Here is an 18201-nt window from a genome sequence, read left to right on the forward strand (position 1 = left end):
ACACCCACCAAGAAGGCTATGCCACTCTGCTCCACAACTCTCGATGGTACTCTTTGGGCCTCAAGGCCAGGAGGGGGTTTGGGGGTGGGGAACGATAGACAGAACCATAGAGTACTCCGCCAGCCTCACAGAGGAAGAGAGAGCGGCCTCCAAATGCCCGAAGTCCTAGAGGCGGCTGGGCCGGAGGCGGTCGCACAAAAGGAGTCACGGGAGGCGGCTCCAGCCGCTGGTCGACCATAGAGATGAGGCTCCTGCCCGTGCAGGGCCGGGAGGTAAGCGAGCGGCAGCGGGGCGGGAATTAGTAGGGAGTGCGGGTGGAGCAGGCCGGAGGCAAAAGTTTCTCGAGCCCCAGGGTGAGGGGTGGGCCTGGGCGGTGGGAACGCTCGGGAGAAGTGCTGGAGGGAGCACGGCGACGAGCGAGGCCCCGGCGCATCACATCAGCCGCCCCGGTGCCTTGGTCGCGTCACTGCCCTAGACCGCGCCCGGTTACCCGCTGCCTCTCCTTAGGACCATAAGCATGACGATGCTCCATCCTAAGCCTTGCAGGTTACAAAACGGCTTTCCCATTTGCTGGCACTTGTGATTCCCGCTCCGGCCCAACGATGTGGACGCTGTCATCGCCTCCACTTTACAGATAGAAAAGCTGAGGCCCCGAGAAGCGAGAGGACTGTATCTGTCCGAGGCCACGCGGTGAGTCAGAGCCCACAGGAAAGTGGAAACCGGGTGCCTTGGTCCCCAGGCTGGATCTCATCCTTTTCCCAGGCCTTCTCTCTGCCTTAATTTGTCTTTTCTCTTTCTCAGTACCCGTGCCCCGAAGATAAGTTCATTTCTTCCCTAGTGCCCAGCTATGTCCCACCTCACTCCGCCTTCCAGCGGCTCAATCTAGATGACACCGCGTCCTCCTTGGCTCCCCCCTAAGGCAAGTATACTGCCCGAGTTGGAAGACTCCCGAGAGCAGCGATGTTAAGTGGAGGCTGTGGTTTCCACAGAATCCTCTGAGGGCGGAAGTGCCCTGCCCTGCCACCTTCCGAATTTCCGTGATCTGAGGCTTTGAGTTGCAGAATTCTCACCTGCAACCTGATTTCCTAGCCCTAGGCCATTACTCGACCTCCATGACTCAATTTCATGAAATGATTACGGTCATTCTTATTAATTCCTAGTTATTTAGCATAGACTAATTTTAGCCGTGTATAACAAGCTATGCAGTTTACTTGATATTCATCTCTCAGTTGTGTTCCAGTGTTCAATGTGAGGCCATAGTCAATTTGTTAGAAATTTCTCCAGGTGTGTTAACTTGTAAGGCATCACTGATTTGATGTCTTAGTAGAAGCCTAACTTTGCTTTGATGCATTTCTGTGTCTGGAGTTCTTCACTAGAATTCCCTTATTTGTCTGACTTGCATAGACCGTTGGGGTTCAGTGAAGTGAAACATCAATAAACTCCACTCAAAAAGCTCCAAGTCTAGGGAGGGAGACTGATATAGGTAAATGACAGTGCAGTGTGACACAGTTTCTGACAGAGCTATGTACAGTGTGTCATTAGGACCTCAGAGAGAGAAACTTAGATGAAAGGTGTCCGGAAGCCATCCTAGTGTAAGTGACATTTGTGCAGATTCTTAAAGGATAGTTGGGAGTTGGTTAGCCAGACAAGAGAGATGGCAAAGGGGAGAAGGCCCATCAAGCCGAGAGAGGGATGTGTAAGGATATGGAAGCAGAAGAGAATGTGGTGAGTCTGGGGAATGGCAAATCAATGACAAGTTGAATCATCAGTTCAGAGATCTTTTGCAGAGAGAGGTGGAAGATGAATCTGGAGAGGTCAGCAGGGGCCAGATGATGAAGGAAAGGCTTTGAGCTAAGGAATAGTGAGATCATAAAATGCTAAGAGGGGAGGGGACCTCTGAGATCCCTTGGTCCCACCCAATTTTATTGCAGGTAAGAGAACGGAGACCCAGATTGCCTAGTAATTTGACCAACATCACTTAGCTCCAAGAAACAGTAGTTAAGGTATTGGCTACAACTTCTTGTCTCTTTCCTATTTTGATCCCTATTATCGTGTTTATGCTTTTTGTTCTAAATATTGTCATAAAAAGAAAACTTCGAGGTTAACTACGTATGGCATGCTGCCATGCAAGGAAATGCCTAATTGGGCAGGCACTGGGCTGTGCACCCACACTAAGTGGGAAGAAAGTGAGAGATCTAATTATATGTTGTTTGGTCTTTCTTCTGGTTGGTTTATCAGCACGTAAGAGGACATAGCACACAAGTTGGTGGTGATGACAGACCCTGTGTTGGACTCACAGCCAACCAACAGCACTGGGGAGATGGATGGACTGTGCCCTGAGCTATTGCTGATCCCCCGACCTCTCTCTAACCGTGGACTCCTAGAGCCTGCCCAGAGCCCCTGTCCTTCTGGGAACCCTCCACCTTTGCCTGCTGACCCAGGCTGCCTGCTGGTAGAAACCACAGCAACTGAAGAGGACACAGAGAACATGGAGATCATTGTGGAAGCGGTAGCTGGAAACCTGTCCCCAGGTGCTCCTGGAGAGACCCCAGGTACCAACACAGTTGCTAGCAGGCCAGTGAGACAAGCAACCCTGAGTTTTTGTCTGTGCTGTTTTTGATCGTTGTATATAAATATGATGAAGACACAAGGTAGCATCCTAGTTTTATACTTAGAGATGTAATTTGATTTGCAGTTGGTGAATGTTGATTGAAGTCTGGCGAGGTGGTGCACAACTTGTACCAAGCTCTTGGCAGTCTATCCCTGCGAGGGCTTCACGTCTGCTAGGCAGTAATCCAGAAGGGAAGACCTTTCTGACACCTCTGCCCAATCCTTACTCCTTTAGTCCCCAAGGATTCTTTTCTCCATGTTGACCCTCCTACCCAGGAACTGCAGCCAGGGATTAGGCAAAAGGCCCAGCCTCTCTCCACCACCCAGGGCTTGGCAGGGCTTCCTAGCGGTATTTCCCTGCTCTAGTTTCTTGCGGATAACATACTTAACTCACCCAAGGCATGCCGTTAAGAGTGGGAGTTGAATAATTTATATTTACGTTAGAAGAAAGAGTCTCCCCTTTAATCTTCCCACATCTCAACTTCTTATTTTTAGGTAACTTCCCTATTTTGTAACTGTCGTCTTCCAGCTACAGTTGTACCATTTTTCCTTGGTAGTGTCCAAAGAATACTGGGAAAGATTAGCTAGTTCGATTGTATAATATTTCTAAACCTTGATGTGGTGAAAGAAATAATAAATAAATTAAAAAGGAACCTGGAAAAACATTTGCAATATATAAAACATTTGCAATATGTAAGGAAGAGTTAATATCTTTAAAATTCAAAGAGCTCCACAATAAGAAAAAGAAACAGTATTTCTTTTAGAAAGGGAGAAAAGAAATCTACATGCAATTTACTAAAGAAGAAATGAAAATAGTTAATAACCCTAAGTATATTTAATCTCACTAGCACACAAATTCCAGTTTAACTCTAAGATGCCATTATTGTTTCTCAACTTTGGCAGAAATTAAGCATTTTTTATAAAACTAGTGTTGGTGAGGCTATGGGGAAACAGACACTATCTTATAGTTTATGGAGTATAAATTAGCATAAGGTTTTGAAAGTCAATTTATCCACGAAACAAATTTTAAAAGACATGTACTCTGACCTAGTGGTTCCACTTCTAGGGACCTGTCCTATAGAAAGAGTCACACACGTGCACAGGGATGCAGGAATAAGGATGTGTAGGGCAGCTTTATTTGTAATGGCTGGAAACAACCCAGAAATCTATCAGTAAGGGCAAAATTTCATTTTGATTTACCCGTGCTCTGAAGTACCATGAACTGGACAAAAAAAATTAGGTAGATCTAAATGTCCTACTCACAGATAAAAATATCCTTGATATATAGCAAGTGAAAATAATTTTTTAAAAAGCAAATTGCCGGGGCTTCCCTGGTGGCACAGTGGTTAAGAATCCGCCTGCCATTGCAGGGGACACAGGTTCGAGCCCTGGTCTGGGAAGATCCCATGTGCTGCAGAGCAGCTAAGCCCGTGTGCCACAACTACTGAGCCTGCGCTCTAGAGCCCGAGAGCCACAACTACTGAAGCCTGTGCGCCTAGAACCCATGCTCTGCAACAAGAGAAGCCACTGCAATAAGAAGCCCGCACACCGCAACAATGAGTAGCCCCTGCTCGCCGCAACTAGAGAAAGCCCACACGCAGCAACAAAGACCCAAAGCCAAAAATAAATAAGTAAATAAACTTAAAAAAAAAGCAAACTGCCAAAAAATGACCCCAAAAGGTCTGAAAGGATATAGACCAAATTATGTGTGTGAGGGTGGGAGGTGGTTATTCTTTATATAGTTCTGTTGTTGCACTGAATTTTTATTTAAACAAAAAAATAATAAAGAGAAAAAGAACCACCAGAATAAATGTAGGACAAACCTGGGCTCCACCATTAACAGGCATGGTGGCCTTAACCTTGCAGCATCCCAGGTCCCTCTTCTCATAGGGCAGTTGGAGGACCAAGCAAAAGTGTTTCCTAAGTCTTTCTTTGTCAAGGTCCTGCCAGTTGCTTAAGAAATGGCAGCAAGCGGAGCAACTAGACCCATGCGGCACAATTCCTGAGCCTGTGCTGTAGAGCCCGCAAGCCACAACTACTGAGGCCCACGCGCCTGGAGCCTGTGCTCCGCAACAAGAGAAGCCACCACAATGAGAAGCCCACACACTGCAACAAAGAGTGGACCCCGCTCACTGCAACTAGAGAAAGCCCGAGCGCAGCAACGAAGACCCAATGCAGGCAAAAATAAATAAATAAATTAGTTAATTGATTAAAAAAATAAAAATAAAAATTATCCAAAAAAAAAAAGAAATGGCAGCAATTATTATGAATGTGATCTGGCTCATCTCAGAAAGGATGTTCTCCGTTTTATGAATTACTATGCCTTTGAAAATCTCTTCACAGAATATAAAAGGAACGCTTTGTCATGTATATTGCAGATATTTTCCTCAGATTGTCATTTTCTTCTTTTGGAAGTTTCTAATTTTTTATTTGGGCAAAACATATCACCTTTTCTTAATGCTTTCTGGATTTGGTTAATACTTGTTACATTCACTTCACAAATATTTATGAAGTACCTACTTTGTGCCAAGTTTTGTGCAAGATACTGGGAATCCAAGCACACGTGCAAGATAGACCATCTTTGACCTTAGGGGGCTTTGAAAATCAGACTTGAGGTGTAGAATCAGACTTAAGTCCACCTCCATTCCATGAATGTTAAAAGATTCACCTACATTTTCTACTGGTAACTAACTCCTCTGAGTCTTGGTCCGTCTGATTCTGTGCCTTTCTCTGTCGGTCCTCTGCCTGCAGGTGTCCTGGTAAAGGTGGTGGAGGTGTACTTCTGTGAGCGCTGTGAGCAGAGCTTCGCAGAGCCCACTCTGCTGGCCCTGCACCAGTGCACTGAGACCGTTACACAGCCTGTGCAGGGCCTCACTAGCCCCCCCTGCTCTGTAGAGCTGTCCCCCAGCAACCTCACTCTCCCTGGCCCTCTGCAGGGCCAGAGCCCACCAGATAGCCCCCTGCCGTGCCCTGTGTGTAGACAGGAGTTTGCCCAACCCCAGGCCCTGAAGAGCCACTTCAAGATTCACCGGGGCACTCCTGATGCCTTCTCCTGCCCAGAGTCTGGCTGTGTGTTCTCTGCTCAAGATCGCAAGGGTCTACAGCACCACCTGAGGCAGACCCACAGAGCGCTTCCTGTGCCCTGTTCTTTCCGGGGCTGCCCCCTGCTCTTCGGGGGCCAGCAGGGCATGGAGCTGCACCGGCAGGCCCATTACCCTTTCCACTGCAGCCACTGCAGCTTCGTGGGCTCCAACATCAAACTCTTCCGGCAGCATCAGCGGAGTCACGGGGCCGGGGCACAGGGAGAACTGTCTGCTGTTCAGGGTCTTCCATCCCAGGAGCTGCTGCCAGGTATGAGGCCAAGGACCCAGTATCCTGCCTGGATTGCAGCTGCAGTTGGTCTGTAGCAGGGGCAGTTGTTACTAATGCCATGAACGTAAGCCTGAATTGAAGAGCATCCGGGGTAGTGGCTCAGGAGGACGGGATTATTGGCTGACGTGGGAAGGCATCTAGACACCCCGGACCAGGCAGAAAATATGGGACAAAGAGGAAGTCTTTGTCCATGACAATGAATGAAGTTTGGCTTAAGCTACACTGTGGCCTTGAAGTTACTTAACCAATGTCTCTTCTGATCCATTTCAGAACTTTCTGAGGGCAGAAGCTAAACTGCCCATCAGTGGCTGTAGCCATTGGTAGAATGCCTGTAGACTCCCTGTTAGAGCAAGTGGGATTGGGCAGGAGAAGCTGGGGTCATTTTAAAAAGACACCTTCAAGGGAGGTGGTGCTTCAGTGATTCTTATTCCTCTTGGTCTCAAAAAGAGTGTGGGGTTAGCAGAGGAGCAGGAGGAAATAGAGAAACCAGGCCAGGAGGGGCCAGGGTTCCGATGAGAGAGTTTGGCTCGCTAAGTCTGATTTGTGCTCTGGTACAAAGAGAAGATTCCTCTTTCCTGGGAAAAAGTCATCCATCTTTGCCTTACTGAGGCAGCCGCCTCTAACTGAGGGAGAGAAAATGGATTTGAGAGCACAGGATGCGATCCTGAATTGCTGAGTTGGGTTTCTCAGTAGAAGTTGAGAGGTCAGGGATGTTCGCCCACACTGAGCCGCCAGCCGTTAACCCTGGGGACCTGAGCCAGGGAAGTACAGTCTAGTCCGCCCATTCTCTACCTCTCTGCCCCCTCCCCCCGCTGCAGTGACCTCAAAGATCTTGCCTTCAGGGCGTCTGAGGTTGGTGTTATCTGAGGTTTGATTTACTTCAGACGGGAGCATCACTGACAGCTTAGCTCCTGGTCTTCCCATCCCTGTCTTGTGCGGGAATAAATTAATATACTTAGAACCCCCGGATTCCCTTATGCTAAATGGTGGGAGGTGAGAAGTACAGGCACTCAGCCCTGCATTGGCTCCTCTAGTCATCAAGTTCTTTGCATCTTCAGCTCTCAGAGTGTCCCCAGGAGAGGGGGAGCCTTCAGAGGAAGTAGGAGCACCCTTGCCTGGGCAGGAGTCAGCTGAAGAGGAGGACATAGAGGAAGAAGAGGACAGTGGCAGCCAGAACTCCCAGAAAGCCCTGGAGAAAGGCCAGGGGACTCAGCAGTTGGAGGGTAATGATGTGAGGGGGCTTGAACCTCTTGGTGGTGGGGAGGAACGGACTGTGGGGGGCGTGGTATTGAGGCTCTGGGGTTTGGTTTTCTGAGTTTTGGTTCAGATCCTTCCGTCCCTAACATTCCACTTTGACATGTCTAGTGGGAAAGTGATACATGGGCATAGACCCTGGTGACACAGGGTAAGAGTAAATAGAGTTCGCCCTTGGGGCTGGTTTTCCCCAGGCAGAAAGATCTTTTGTGAGGAGGGAGAGGGTGATATTCATAGTATGAAGATGCCAGGGGTTTTTGACTGGCAGCCTGTCTTGTCTGACATTGAGCCCCCTAAGGTTGTTTTTCTGAATCCTTGCTTCCCAGTTTTCCATCTGAGGAGAACAGCATTTGAAACCCATCCCACAGGGAGCATATTTACTGTCAGGTGACCAGGAAGGATCTGATTATATTTATTATCAGCCCTCTATGACCCCAGTGTTCAGAAGTAGGAGTACTTTACCTTATCTCCCCTCTGCTCACTCCCTGTGGGGTTCTTTTCCTTCCAAGCAACCCTACTGATCCTTCCGCCTGCCCTCCGGGTCAAGGACAGGAAGAACAAGAATGCTCCATCAAGATTCTTCTTTTGAGCCTTTCTAGATAAAAGCTCAAGAATAGTGGGTGGCTGGGTGAAGCACTTCTTAAAGGTCACAGCAAGGTCTGAGAAGTCCTTGTGATTTTGTTTCTCTAAATACTTGAATGAATTCTCTCTTCTTTGAGGCTACAAAGTTTGAGATGCTATTGTTTGGTTTCCTAGAAAGAAAGGAACAAGGCCATGCATGCATGCGTATTTTGTCTGGGCAAATTGTGGTTCTCCCATTAACTGGCCAGCCCCTGAACTATCGAAGAATTTCACTCTTAACCCCTCCCTGCCTTTCCCTCTCCCAGGAGCTGTGGCTTCTGGCCCCGAGTCCCTCTTCAAGACGCACATGTGTCCAGAATGCAAGCGCTGCTTCAAGAAGCGGACCCATCTGGTGGAGCACCTACATCTCCACTTCCCAGACCCCAGTCTCCAGTGCCCCAACTGCCAAAAGTTCTTCACCAGTAAGAGCAAGCTCAAGACCCACCTGCTGCGGGAGCTGGGCCAAAAGGCCCACCGCTGCCCACTGTGCCACTACAGTGCAGTGGAGAGGAATGCCCTCAACCGCCACATGGCCAGCATGCATGAGGATATTTCCAACTTCTACTCAGATACCTATGCCTGTCCTGTCTGCCGGGAGGAGTTCCGCCTCAGCCAGGCCCTTAAGGAGCACCTCAAGAGCCACACGGCAGCAGCTGCGGCCGAGCCGCTGCCCCTTCGCTGCTTTCAGGAGGGCTGTAGCTACACGGCACCCGACCGCAAGGCCTTCGTAAAGCATCTGAAGGAGACCCACGGGGTGCGGGCCGTGGAGTGCCGCCATCACTCGTGTCCCATGCTCTTCGCCACAGCAGAAGCCATGGAGGCCCACCACAAAAGCCACTATGCCTTCCACTGCCCCCACTGTGACTTCGCCTGCTCCAACAAGCACCTGTTCCGTAAACACAAGAAGCAGGGCCACCCTGGCAGTGAAGAGCTGCGCTGCACCTTCTGCCCCTTTGCCACCTTCAACCCGGTGGCCTACCAGGACCATGTGGGCAAGATGCATGCTCACGAGAAGATCCATCAGTGCCCTGAGTGCAGCTTTGCCACTGCCCACAAGAGGGTGCTTATCCGCCACATGCTGCTGCATACCGGTGAGACGGCTTCCACCCTTCCAACCATGTAATAGTGGTGATGATGGCAAACGGGAGCGTTTACTGTGTGCCAGACACCCGGAGGGCTTTGCGTACATTGCGTAGGACTCATCAGACCTAGTGTTCCTAGAGATAAATCTAGTATTTGCAGTTTACAAATAAGCCTAGAGTGTCACTCAGCTAGTAAAGTGGTCAGGCTAGGATTTGCGGCATGTGGGATCTTTTTAGTTGAGGCATACGGGATCTTTTAGTTGCGGGATGCGGGATCTAGTTCCCTGACCAGGGATCGAGTCCAGGCCCCCTGCAGGGAGCGCAGAGTCTTAACTGGACCACCAGGGAAGTCCCGTGCCTCACCTTTAGAGCCCTGTCGGGTTCTGCCCACCCCTAATCAGGCATGGGTGGGTCAGCACCCAGCCTGTTAAAGCAAAGAAACCCAGACTAGGACAGATGCCTTCCTTTGCAGTTCAAGTTTTGTGATGTGCTGTGAGAGATAGCGGGTGAGGGAACTGAGCCATCCATATATATTATAGCCTTGAAAGCCGTGACACTGAAACATGATCACGTCTGGTGACCTGAAAGTTGCAGGTTTTTCAACTCAGGCTCTTAATTGGTTACCAGCATTTCTGGTGCTTTGAGTAAAAACCAAACCAGGCTTCCTGCTATAGCGTCTTCCCATTTGTGATCTCTGTGTAAGCAGTGGTGGCTTGGCAAGACATTAAAAAACCTCATCCAAGATTCTTCAGTTTGGGAGGACAGTTTTTAGGCAGCTTGTGGCTATAGCATCTTCCCATTTGTGATCTCTGTGTAAGCAGTGGTGGCTTGGCAAGACATTAAAAAACCTCATCAGGGCTTCCCTGGTGGCGCAGTGGTTGAGAGTCCGCCTGCCGATGCAGGGGACACGGGTTCGTGCCCCGGTCTGGGAGGATCCCATATGCCACGGAGCGGCTGGGCCCGTGAGCCATGGCCGCTGGGCCTGCGCGTCCGGAGCCTGTGCTCCGCAACGAGAGAGGCCACAGCGGTGAGAGACCCGCGTACCGCAAAAAAAAAAAAAAAAAAAAAAAAAAAAAAAAAAAAAAAAATCTCATCAAAGATTCTTCAGTTTGGGAGGACAGTTTTTAGGCAGCTTGTGGCAAAGCCATTGTTGTTTCCATTAAACACTTCATTTCTATATAGGCTTTAGTCACAAAATCTCATTTTTCTGAGGCTTCTTAAAACCTCACATCTGTACAGGCATACTTTCTTTTATTGCACTTTATTGTTCTTAGCAGACACTGTGTTTTTCTCTAAATCGAAGGTTTGTGGCAACCCTGCATTGTCAGGTGATAGTTAGCAGTTCTTAGCAATAAAGTATTTTTTTAATTAAGGTATGTACACTGTTTTGTTAGAATGTTATTGCACACTTAATAGACTACCGTGCAATGTGTGAACATAACTTTTTTTTACATCTTTATTGGAGTATAATTGCTTTACAGTGGCGTGAACATAACTTTCACGTGTATTGGGAAACCAAAAAAATTTGTGGGACTCGCTTTCTTGCGATATTTGCTTTATTGTGGTTGTCTGGAACTGAACCCACCATCTCTCTGAGGTATGCTTGTGTAGTGCTTTATAGTTTTTTCATATATATTATTTAATCCGTAATAACGGTCTTATAAGAAAGGCAGGTAAAGATGAGAAATGCTGAACATTTAAATGGCCTGTTTCAGGATCACACAGCTGGTATCAGAAGCAGAGCCAGAACACCACGTTGCTTGCCTTTCACCATAAGGAGAGGGGCTGAGTGGGTGGGCAGGGATAACAGGGAATGGTCCTGGAGGAACATGGCCCCAGCCTCACCTCTTAGCGCTAGGTCTCGACCAACGTACAGGGACAGCTCATCATTGGGCCCTTTAATCTTCATATCAGCCATGTGAGGTCAGTATTTCTGTTGCCCCCTTTTTGGAGACCAGGAAACTGAGACTTAGAGGGGTTAAATGACCTGCCCAAGGACACACAGTAGTAAACTGGGATTTGAACCACTGCCTAATAGCTCTGTGGTTTCTCTGTGCCTCAGCTTCTTCCTCTGTAAAATGGGGTAATAAAGGGCTTGTTGTGAGGATTCAGTAAGAGGAGGCGTTTTCATAAAGTGCTCAGAAAGGTGCCTGACACGTAGTGAGCACAGTATAAATGTCTGCTATTAATATCTTTACTACTGTGTTGGACTCCGGAGTCAGAGTTGTTAACCACTATGTTGTATTGCCTAATTTTTTCTCCTCCTCTTCCACAAAACTGGAACGAGTTGGGCTAAGTGGAGCAGTTGGCCATTAGTGCCAATAAGCTGTATAACAAATCCAGAATGGACTTTGAAGCTACTTTTGAAAAGCTGGGTCTTCGCTTTCCCCCTACCTTCCGTGGCGTCAGGGTGGAAGAGTGGTCGTCCCAGAGGGCTGTGAGGCAGCATTGACTTTTGCGACTATCACCACAGGTTCCACTCCTGCTGGGCATCAGGGCGAGCCTGCTGGGGAGGACGGTCTGTCGCTCCCTCGGTCCGTGTCTGACTTGTGTTCTCTCCCCGCTCACCCCCATCCCCACAGGCGAGAAGCCGCACAAGTGTGAGCTGTGTGACTTCACGTGCCGAGACGTGAGCTACCTGTCCAAGCACATGCTGACCCACTCCAACACCAAGGATTACATGTGCACCGAATGCGGCTACGTCACCAAGTGGAAGCACTACCTCAGTGTGCACATGCGGAAACACGCGGGTGACCTCAGGTAGGAGCACACGCCTGCCTCCCTCCCTAACCCAGTGACCTGGAGCTAAGCTAGCCACCTCTCACAGTCAGCTTCCGGCCCCATCTCTCTTCTGGCCCCAGAGAGACTCCTCCGCACGGCCCTCTGCTCCTGTCATCTCGGCTCCGCTGCCTCTAGCTGACCTCTGCCTGTGGCCTGGTCTGCACTGTGTGAGATCTCTGGGCTCAGGGGAGGGGGTGTAGGCCCAGAGGAGAGGCCCAGAGACCAAGGTGTCATTTGAGTTCTGAGTCCAGTCCTGGTGAAGTAGATGGGCTACGCTTGTGGCTCCAATCCCGGCCACGTCCAAACCCAGGCAAGTTCCCCTGTGACCTGTGGGCACAGCTGGCTAGGGGGTTTCTCCGTGGCTTTCACGTCTCCGTGGGAGAGTGGGAACTAGGCACAGAAACCTGCCCCGTGGGGCTGTAGCCATGTCAGCTCCTCAGAAGTCCACAGAGGTTGACTGATGCATGATAGCTTCCCTTTAGGGAGCAGTGTAGAGCAGGGGGTAGAACACGAGCCCTGAAGCTAGAGCGTCTGCCCTTCCCTTCCTTTGTAGCTCGAGGCAAGTTACTAACTTCTGTGCCTTAGTCTCCTCACTAAGACGATTAAATTAGATGATGCACGTACAACGCTGAGTGTAGAGCTTGGCCCGTAGTAGGTATTTACACAGTTACTGGTCGTTGCTGTGATTCATTTATGATTGTGATTTTTCCCTCGTCACCAGATACCAGTGCAACCAGTGCTCCTACCGCTGCCACCGGGCTGATCAGCTGAGCAGCCACAAGCTGCGGCACCAGGGCAAGTCCCTGATGTGCGAGGTGTGCGCCTTCGCCTGCAAGCGGAAGTACGAGCTGCAGAAGCACATGGCTTCCCAGCACCACCCCGGCACGGCCGCCCCACTCTACCCCTGCCGCTACTGCAGCTACCAGAGCCGCCACAAGCAGGCCCTGCTGAGCCATGAGAACTGCAAGCACACCCGCCTCCGAGAGTTCCACTGTGCCCTCTGCGACTATCGCACCTTCAGCAACACCGCCCTCTTCTTCCACAAGCGCAAAGCCCACGGCTACGTGCCCGGGGACCAGGTCTGGCAGCTTCGCCGTGCCAGCCAGGAGCCAGAGGGAGCCGGAGAGTGCCCAACACCCCCACCAGACTCAGAGCCCTCAAGTCAGCTGTCTGCCCAGCCTGAGGGGCCAGACCGTGACCCAGGGACGGTGGTGGACCCCGGCTTGGATCAGGCCCCGCCAGAGACCAGTGAGGAGGACAGTGCTGGGAAACAGGACGGCGGTGAGGTTCCCCAGGGGCATGACCTGGTTGGCAGCCCCAGTCCGGCGGAGGTAGATGAGGGAGGCTGCACGCTACACCTAGAGGCCCTGGGAGTGGAGCTGGAGCCTGTGGCCAACCCGCCCCTTGAGGAGATCACCGAAACAGCTCCTGTGGAGTTCAGGCCCCTGGATCCCTCAGGGCCTCTGAGACTGGAAGGGCCAGAGGGAACTTTGACAGAGCTGTCTACCTTTGAAGGTGCTGGAACTTCCGGCTTGGGTGCTGAAGAGTCCATTCTGGGAAAGCCAGTCTCTGCGCCCCCTATAAATCCCCCTTCCTCAGAGGAGCCCCCTAACAGCTGGGTGGGAACCTTCAAGGCAAATCCACCCACTGAGACAGTACCCGTGCCCCAGATCCCTGAATCAGAATCACTACTCAAGGCCCTAAGGAGGCAGGACAAAGAACAGGCGGAGGCGCTGGTGCTGGAGGGGCGGGTTCAGATGGTAGTGATACAGGGAGAGGGGCGGGCTTTCCGCTGTCCCCACTGCCCTTTCGTCACCCGCCGGGAGAAGGCCCTGAGTCTGCACTCCAGGACTGGGTGCCAGGGCCACCGAGAGCCCCTCCTCTGCCCTGAGTGTGGAGCCAGCTTCAAGCAACAGCGTGGCCTCAGCACCCATCTGCTGAAGAAGTGCCCTGTTCTCCTCAGAAAGAACAGGGGCCTGCCCAGACCAGATTCCCCCATCCCTCTGCATCCTCAGCCCCCGGGCACACCAGCCTCAGAGGATGCAGCAGGTGGGAAGCCCCCACCCGCACCATTAGAAGTAGAGATCATGCTCCCAAAAGATGCTCCTTCCAAGCTTCCTGGGGAGCCAGAGAACATAGAGGAGCCTGTTGCCACACTCTCTGGCTCCACAGTCCCTCCTGCAGGAGACTCCTCGCCCACAGAGGCCCCTGAGAAGTTCCACTTTGAGCAGGGCAAGTTTCACTGCAACTCATGCATGTTCCTTTGCTCTCGGCTTTCCTCCATCACCTCTCACGTGGCTGAAGGCTGCCGGGGCGGACGTGGCGGGGGAGGAAAGCGAGGCGCCTCCCAGACCCAGCCTGTTGCGTCCCTGCAGAGCAGCAGGGATTCTGCTCCCCTGAGCAGTGGGAGTGCAGAGCGCAGCCCTGGTGATGGGGATGCAGCTCTGATTCCAAAGCAGAAGGGGGCTCGCTTCTCCTGCCCCACGTGTCCCTTCAGCTGCCAGCAGGAACGGGCCCTGAGGACTCACCAGACCCGGGGCTGCCCCCTTGAGCAGTCTGGAGAGCTGCGCTGTGGCCTCTGCCCGTTCACCGCTCCGGCTGCTGCCGCCCTGAGGCTCCACCAGAAGCGGAGGCACCCCGCCGCAGCCCATGGTCCCCGGCCCCCTCTTCAGTGTGGGGACTGCGGCTTCACCTGTAAGCAGAGCCGGTGCCTACAGCAGCACCGGCGGCTGAAGCATGAGGGGGTGAAGCCACATCAGTGCCCTTTCTGTGACTTTTCCACCACCAGACGGTACCGGTTAGAGGCTCACCAGTCCCGACACACAGGTGTTGGCCGCATCCCCTGCAGCTCCTGTCCCCAGACATTTGGTACCAACTCAAAACTGCGCTTGCACCGGTTGAGGGTACACGACAAAACACCCACCCACTTCTGTCCACTCTGTGACTATAGTGGCTACCTTCGCCATGACATCACTCGCCACGTTAACAGTTGCCACCAGGGCACCCCCGCCTTTGCCTGCCGCCAGTGTGAGGCCCAGTTCAGCTCCGAGACAGCACTCAAGCAGCATGCTCTGCGCCGGCATCCCGAGCCTGCGCCCCCTGTCCCTGGCTCTCCCACAGAGGGCACTGAGGGCCCCCTGCACTGCTCCCGCTGTGGGCTGCTATGCCCCAGCCCTGCCAGCCTGCGAGGGCACACCCGGAAACAGCACCCGCGGCTCGAATGTGGGGCCTGTCAGGAGGCCTTCCCCAGCCGGCCGGCATTGGACGAGCACCGAAGGCAGCAGCATTTCGGCCACCGCTGCCAGCTCTGTGACTTTGCTGCCCGGGAGCGGGCGGGCCTGGTGAAGCACTACTTGGAACAGCATGAGGAGACCTCAGCAGCGGCATCCTCAGCTGGGGATGCTGGCCAGCCCCCTCTGCGCTGCCCTTTCTGTGACTTTGCGTGCCGCCATCAGCTGGTGCTCGATCACCACGTGAAAGGGCACGGGGGCACCCGGCTGTACAAGTGCACTGACTGTGCTTACAGCACCAAGAACCGGCAAAAGATCACCTGGCACAGCCGCGTGCACACTGGGGAAAAGCCCTACCGCTGTCACCTCTGTCCCTATGCCTGTGCTGACCCCTCTCGCCTCAAGGTAAGGTCAGGGGCTGGGGGGTCTGGGAATGGGAGGAATGCAGCCTGCGGAGTTAAACTACCTGGGTTCTTTAATCCTGACGCTTCTGAGAATTAGCTCTGTGACTTTGGTCAAGTCCCCTCACTTCTCCAAACCTCAGTTTCCTCATCTGTGTAGAGGGTATAATACTTCATAGGGTTGCTACAGAGATGCAATTCCGTAATACATGCTTGGCATGTGATAAAGGCGTGTCATAGTTTGTAGAGAACCTAGATGATAACAGCTGACATTTATTGAGTACTTACACTATATGTCGGACACTAATCTTAATCCTTTCAAACATATGAGATATACTTCTACTGTTTCCCATTTTCCAGATTAGTAAACTGAGAATTAGGGGTAAGGTTGCCCGAAGACACAGCTAATACGTGGCAGGGTTGAGACAGGGCAGACCCGGGGTCGGCCGGATGGGTTAGGGTTGCGCCAGAGTGACTGGCCTCGGAGACCTGATTGGCAGTGGGGGAGAACGGGTAGGCTCGGTGCAGGGCACGGGATTACCTGCCAGCCGTCCCTCTGCCTGCTCGCTCTCTGTCCACACCCAGTGAGTGCCAGGGGCACGCGTTTCCCAGGTGTGCTCTGTGCTCTCCCCCTCCAGTACCATATGCGGACTCACAGGGAGGAGCGGAAGTACCTGTGCCCCGACTGTGGCTACACGTGCAAGTGGGTCAACCAGCTCAAGTGCCACATGACCAAGCACACAGGTGAGTCCGCACGGTCCTGACAGGCCCGAGGGGTTCCCCTGCGCCCCAGCACACCCAGCCTCCCTGAGGTGGTGTATGTCCTTACTCAGATGCGGGGCGCACAGCAGTATTCACATCAGGGATAGTAGGTAGACCGAAAAGCCAGAATAGCTTCCCAACCCACTGAAAGCCTATCAGGATCAGGAGACAGGTGAACCTGAGAGTCTGGGCGTGTGTACCTTGCAAAAGCTTCCCGGGCTATGAGGGCACAAGGTCACCCACCTCTGGTTGAGAGCCTCCAACTCAAACATGAGTGACTGAGCAGGTCTGCCTGGTCCCTACAGAGACAGGATGGAACTATCATGAGTGAGGACGAGAAAGTAGAGGGTTCAGCTGTTATTTATTTGTTCGTTTGTTTATTTATGCTGCGTTGGGTCTTTATTGCTGCGCACAGGCTTTCTCTAGTTGGAGCGAGCAGCGGCTACTCTTCGTTGCGGTGCGAGGGCTTCTCATTGCGGTGGCTTCTCTTCTTGCGGAGCACGGACTCTAGGCGCGGGCTCAGAAGTTGTGGCTTACGGGCTCCAGAGCACAGGCTCAGTAGTTGTGGCGCACGGGCTTAGTGGCTCCGCGGCATGTGGGATCTTCCCGGACCCTGGCTGGAACCCGTGTCCCCTGCATTGGCAGGGGGATTTTTAACCACTGCGCCACCAGGGAAGTCCCTCACCTGTTTTAACTTGTCCTTTTTTTTCTCCTGGGTGCAGTCCATGAACCACAGGTTCTCAGAGAAGGGTTAGTGATGGTGTGCCTGTGAGTGTTGCATATGCCCCCCCCCAAGTAAAGGAGTTAACCAGAGGCATTTCAAGGCCCTCTGCCTCTACCCTTCTTTTGCCTCTCCCGCTTCCCTCTTAAGCATTTTCTTTTACTTCTTGTGTTGAACAAGGGATCCATTTCAGTGGATTCCCAATTCCATGAGTACTCCATGACCAAACAGGGGTTGGAGTTCCCCATGTAGAAACACTGTCATATTTGAGTATTTATTGCTGTCAGTTGGCTACTTAGGGGTCCAGTTAGTTACCGGCATCCATCGAGCACCCACTGTATACACGGGGCTGTGTTGGGAACAGGACACACCAATGCCAGACAGGATTGGACCGTTCCAAGGACATGGTCCTTAGGTTGCTGCTTGTGTTCCTCGTGTCCCAGGATCACAGTGACTCCTCCGGCCCACTGATCCTTGCCCCACCTCCTTCAGTGGTGACGTGTTCCCTGTCCTTGCCCTGTCCTACAGGACTGAAGCCATACCAGTGCCCCGAGTGTGAGTACCGCACCAACAGGGCCGACGCACTGCGTGTGCACCAGGAGACGCGGCACCGGGAAGCACGGGCCTTCATGTGTGAGCAGTGCGGCAAGGCCTTCAAGACACGCTTCCTGCTGCGCACCCACCTCCGCAAGCACGGCGAGGCCAAGCCCTACGTGTGCAATGTGTGCCACCGTGCTTTCCGCTGGGCCGCCGGCCTGCGCCATCACGCCCTCACCCACACCGACCGCCACCCCTTCTTCTGCCGCCTCTGCAGCTACAAGGCCAAGCAGAAATTTCAGGTGGTCAAGCACGTGCGCAGGCACCACCCTGACCAGGCTGACCCAAACCAAGGCGTGGGCAAGGACCCCACCACGCCCACGGTGCACCTACATGACGTGCAGTTGGAGGATCCCGGCCCCCCTGCTCCTGCTGCTCCCCCCACTGGACCTGAGGGCTGAGGGCCTCCCCCACCTCCCGACAAGAAGAGGGTGTGGGCCCCGATGTGCAGACTGGAGCCAGAGCTAGCTTGAGGAGCTCGGGGCCAGACGAAAGGCTTGGCTTCAGGGTGTCAGAGAGGCTGGAACCCTCCCGGGTCTCTGGCCGCAGTACTTGGAAGTTGATATAAAAGAGAGACCTGAACCACAGATTGACCTCTGTTGAGGCACATTGTGTTTTTAACCTGTGAGTTCCTAATTTCTTCACCATCACTCCACCAGAGTCCCTGGCTATAAGGTCGTGGTTTACCCATTTCATCCTCTCTTTCCTTCTTACTATGTCAAGTCCTCTTTTCTTTCGGCATCCTCAGAACAGTTGTATCTAACCGCATG

At 52.4% G+C, this 18201-nt stretch overlaps 1 protein-coding gene across 3 annotated transcripts; it reads left to right on the top strand.

Moving 5' to 3' along the window:
• Positions 1-107: 107 nt before the first annotated feature.
• On the top strand, positions 108-17832 carry ZNF142 (zinc finger protein 142; the record flags this gene model as incomplete). Of its 3 annotated transcripts, none has more annotated exons than XM_082631328.1 (11): positions 108-272; positions 508-690; positions 802-919; positions 2239-2552; positions 5362-5961; positions 7041-7205; positions 8124-8948; positions 11522-11699; positions 12442-15355; positions 15990-16095; positions 17363-17832. In XM_082631328.1, exons 4-11 carry the CDS (start codon positions 2273-2275, stop codon positions 17830-17832), a joined length of 5538 nt encoding a protein of 1845 aa, XP_082487454.1. In that variant the 5' UTR covers positions 108-272; positions 508-690; positions 802-919; positions 2239-2272. The 3 variants fall into 3 exon arrangements, with proteins under 3 accessions (XP_082487454.1, XP_082487453.1, XP_082487455.1); XM_082631327.1 differs by having other exon boundaries at positions 539-690; XM_082631329.1 differs by having other exon boundaries at positions 547-690.
• Between the last annotated feature and the right edge of the window lie 369 nt (positions 17833-18201).

This window comes from Mesoplodon mirus (assembly GCF_964341445.2).
Source record: "Mesoplodon mirus genome assembly, chromosome: 8".
Taxonomy (NCBI): Eukaryota; Metazoa; Chordata; class Mammalia; order Artiodactyla; family Ziphiidae; genus Mesoplodon; species Mesoplodon mirus.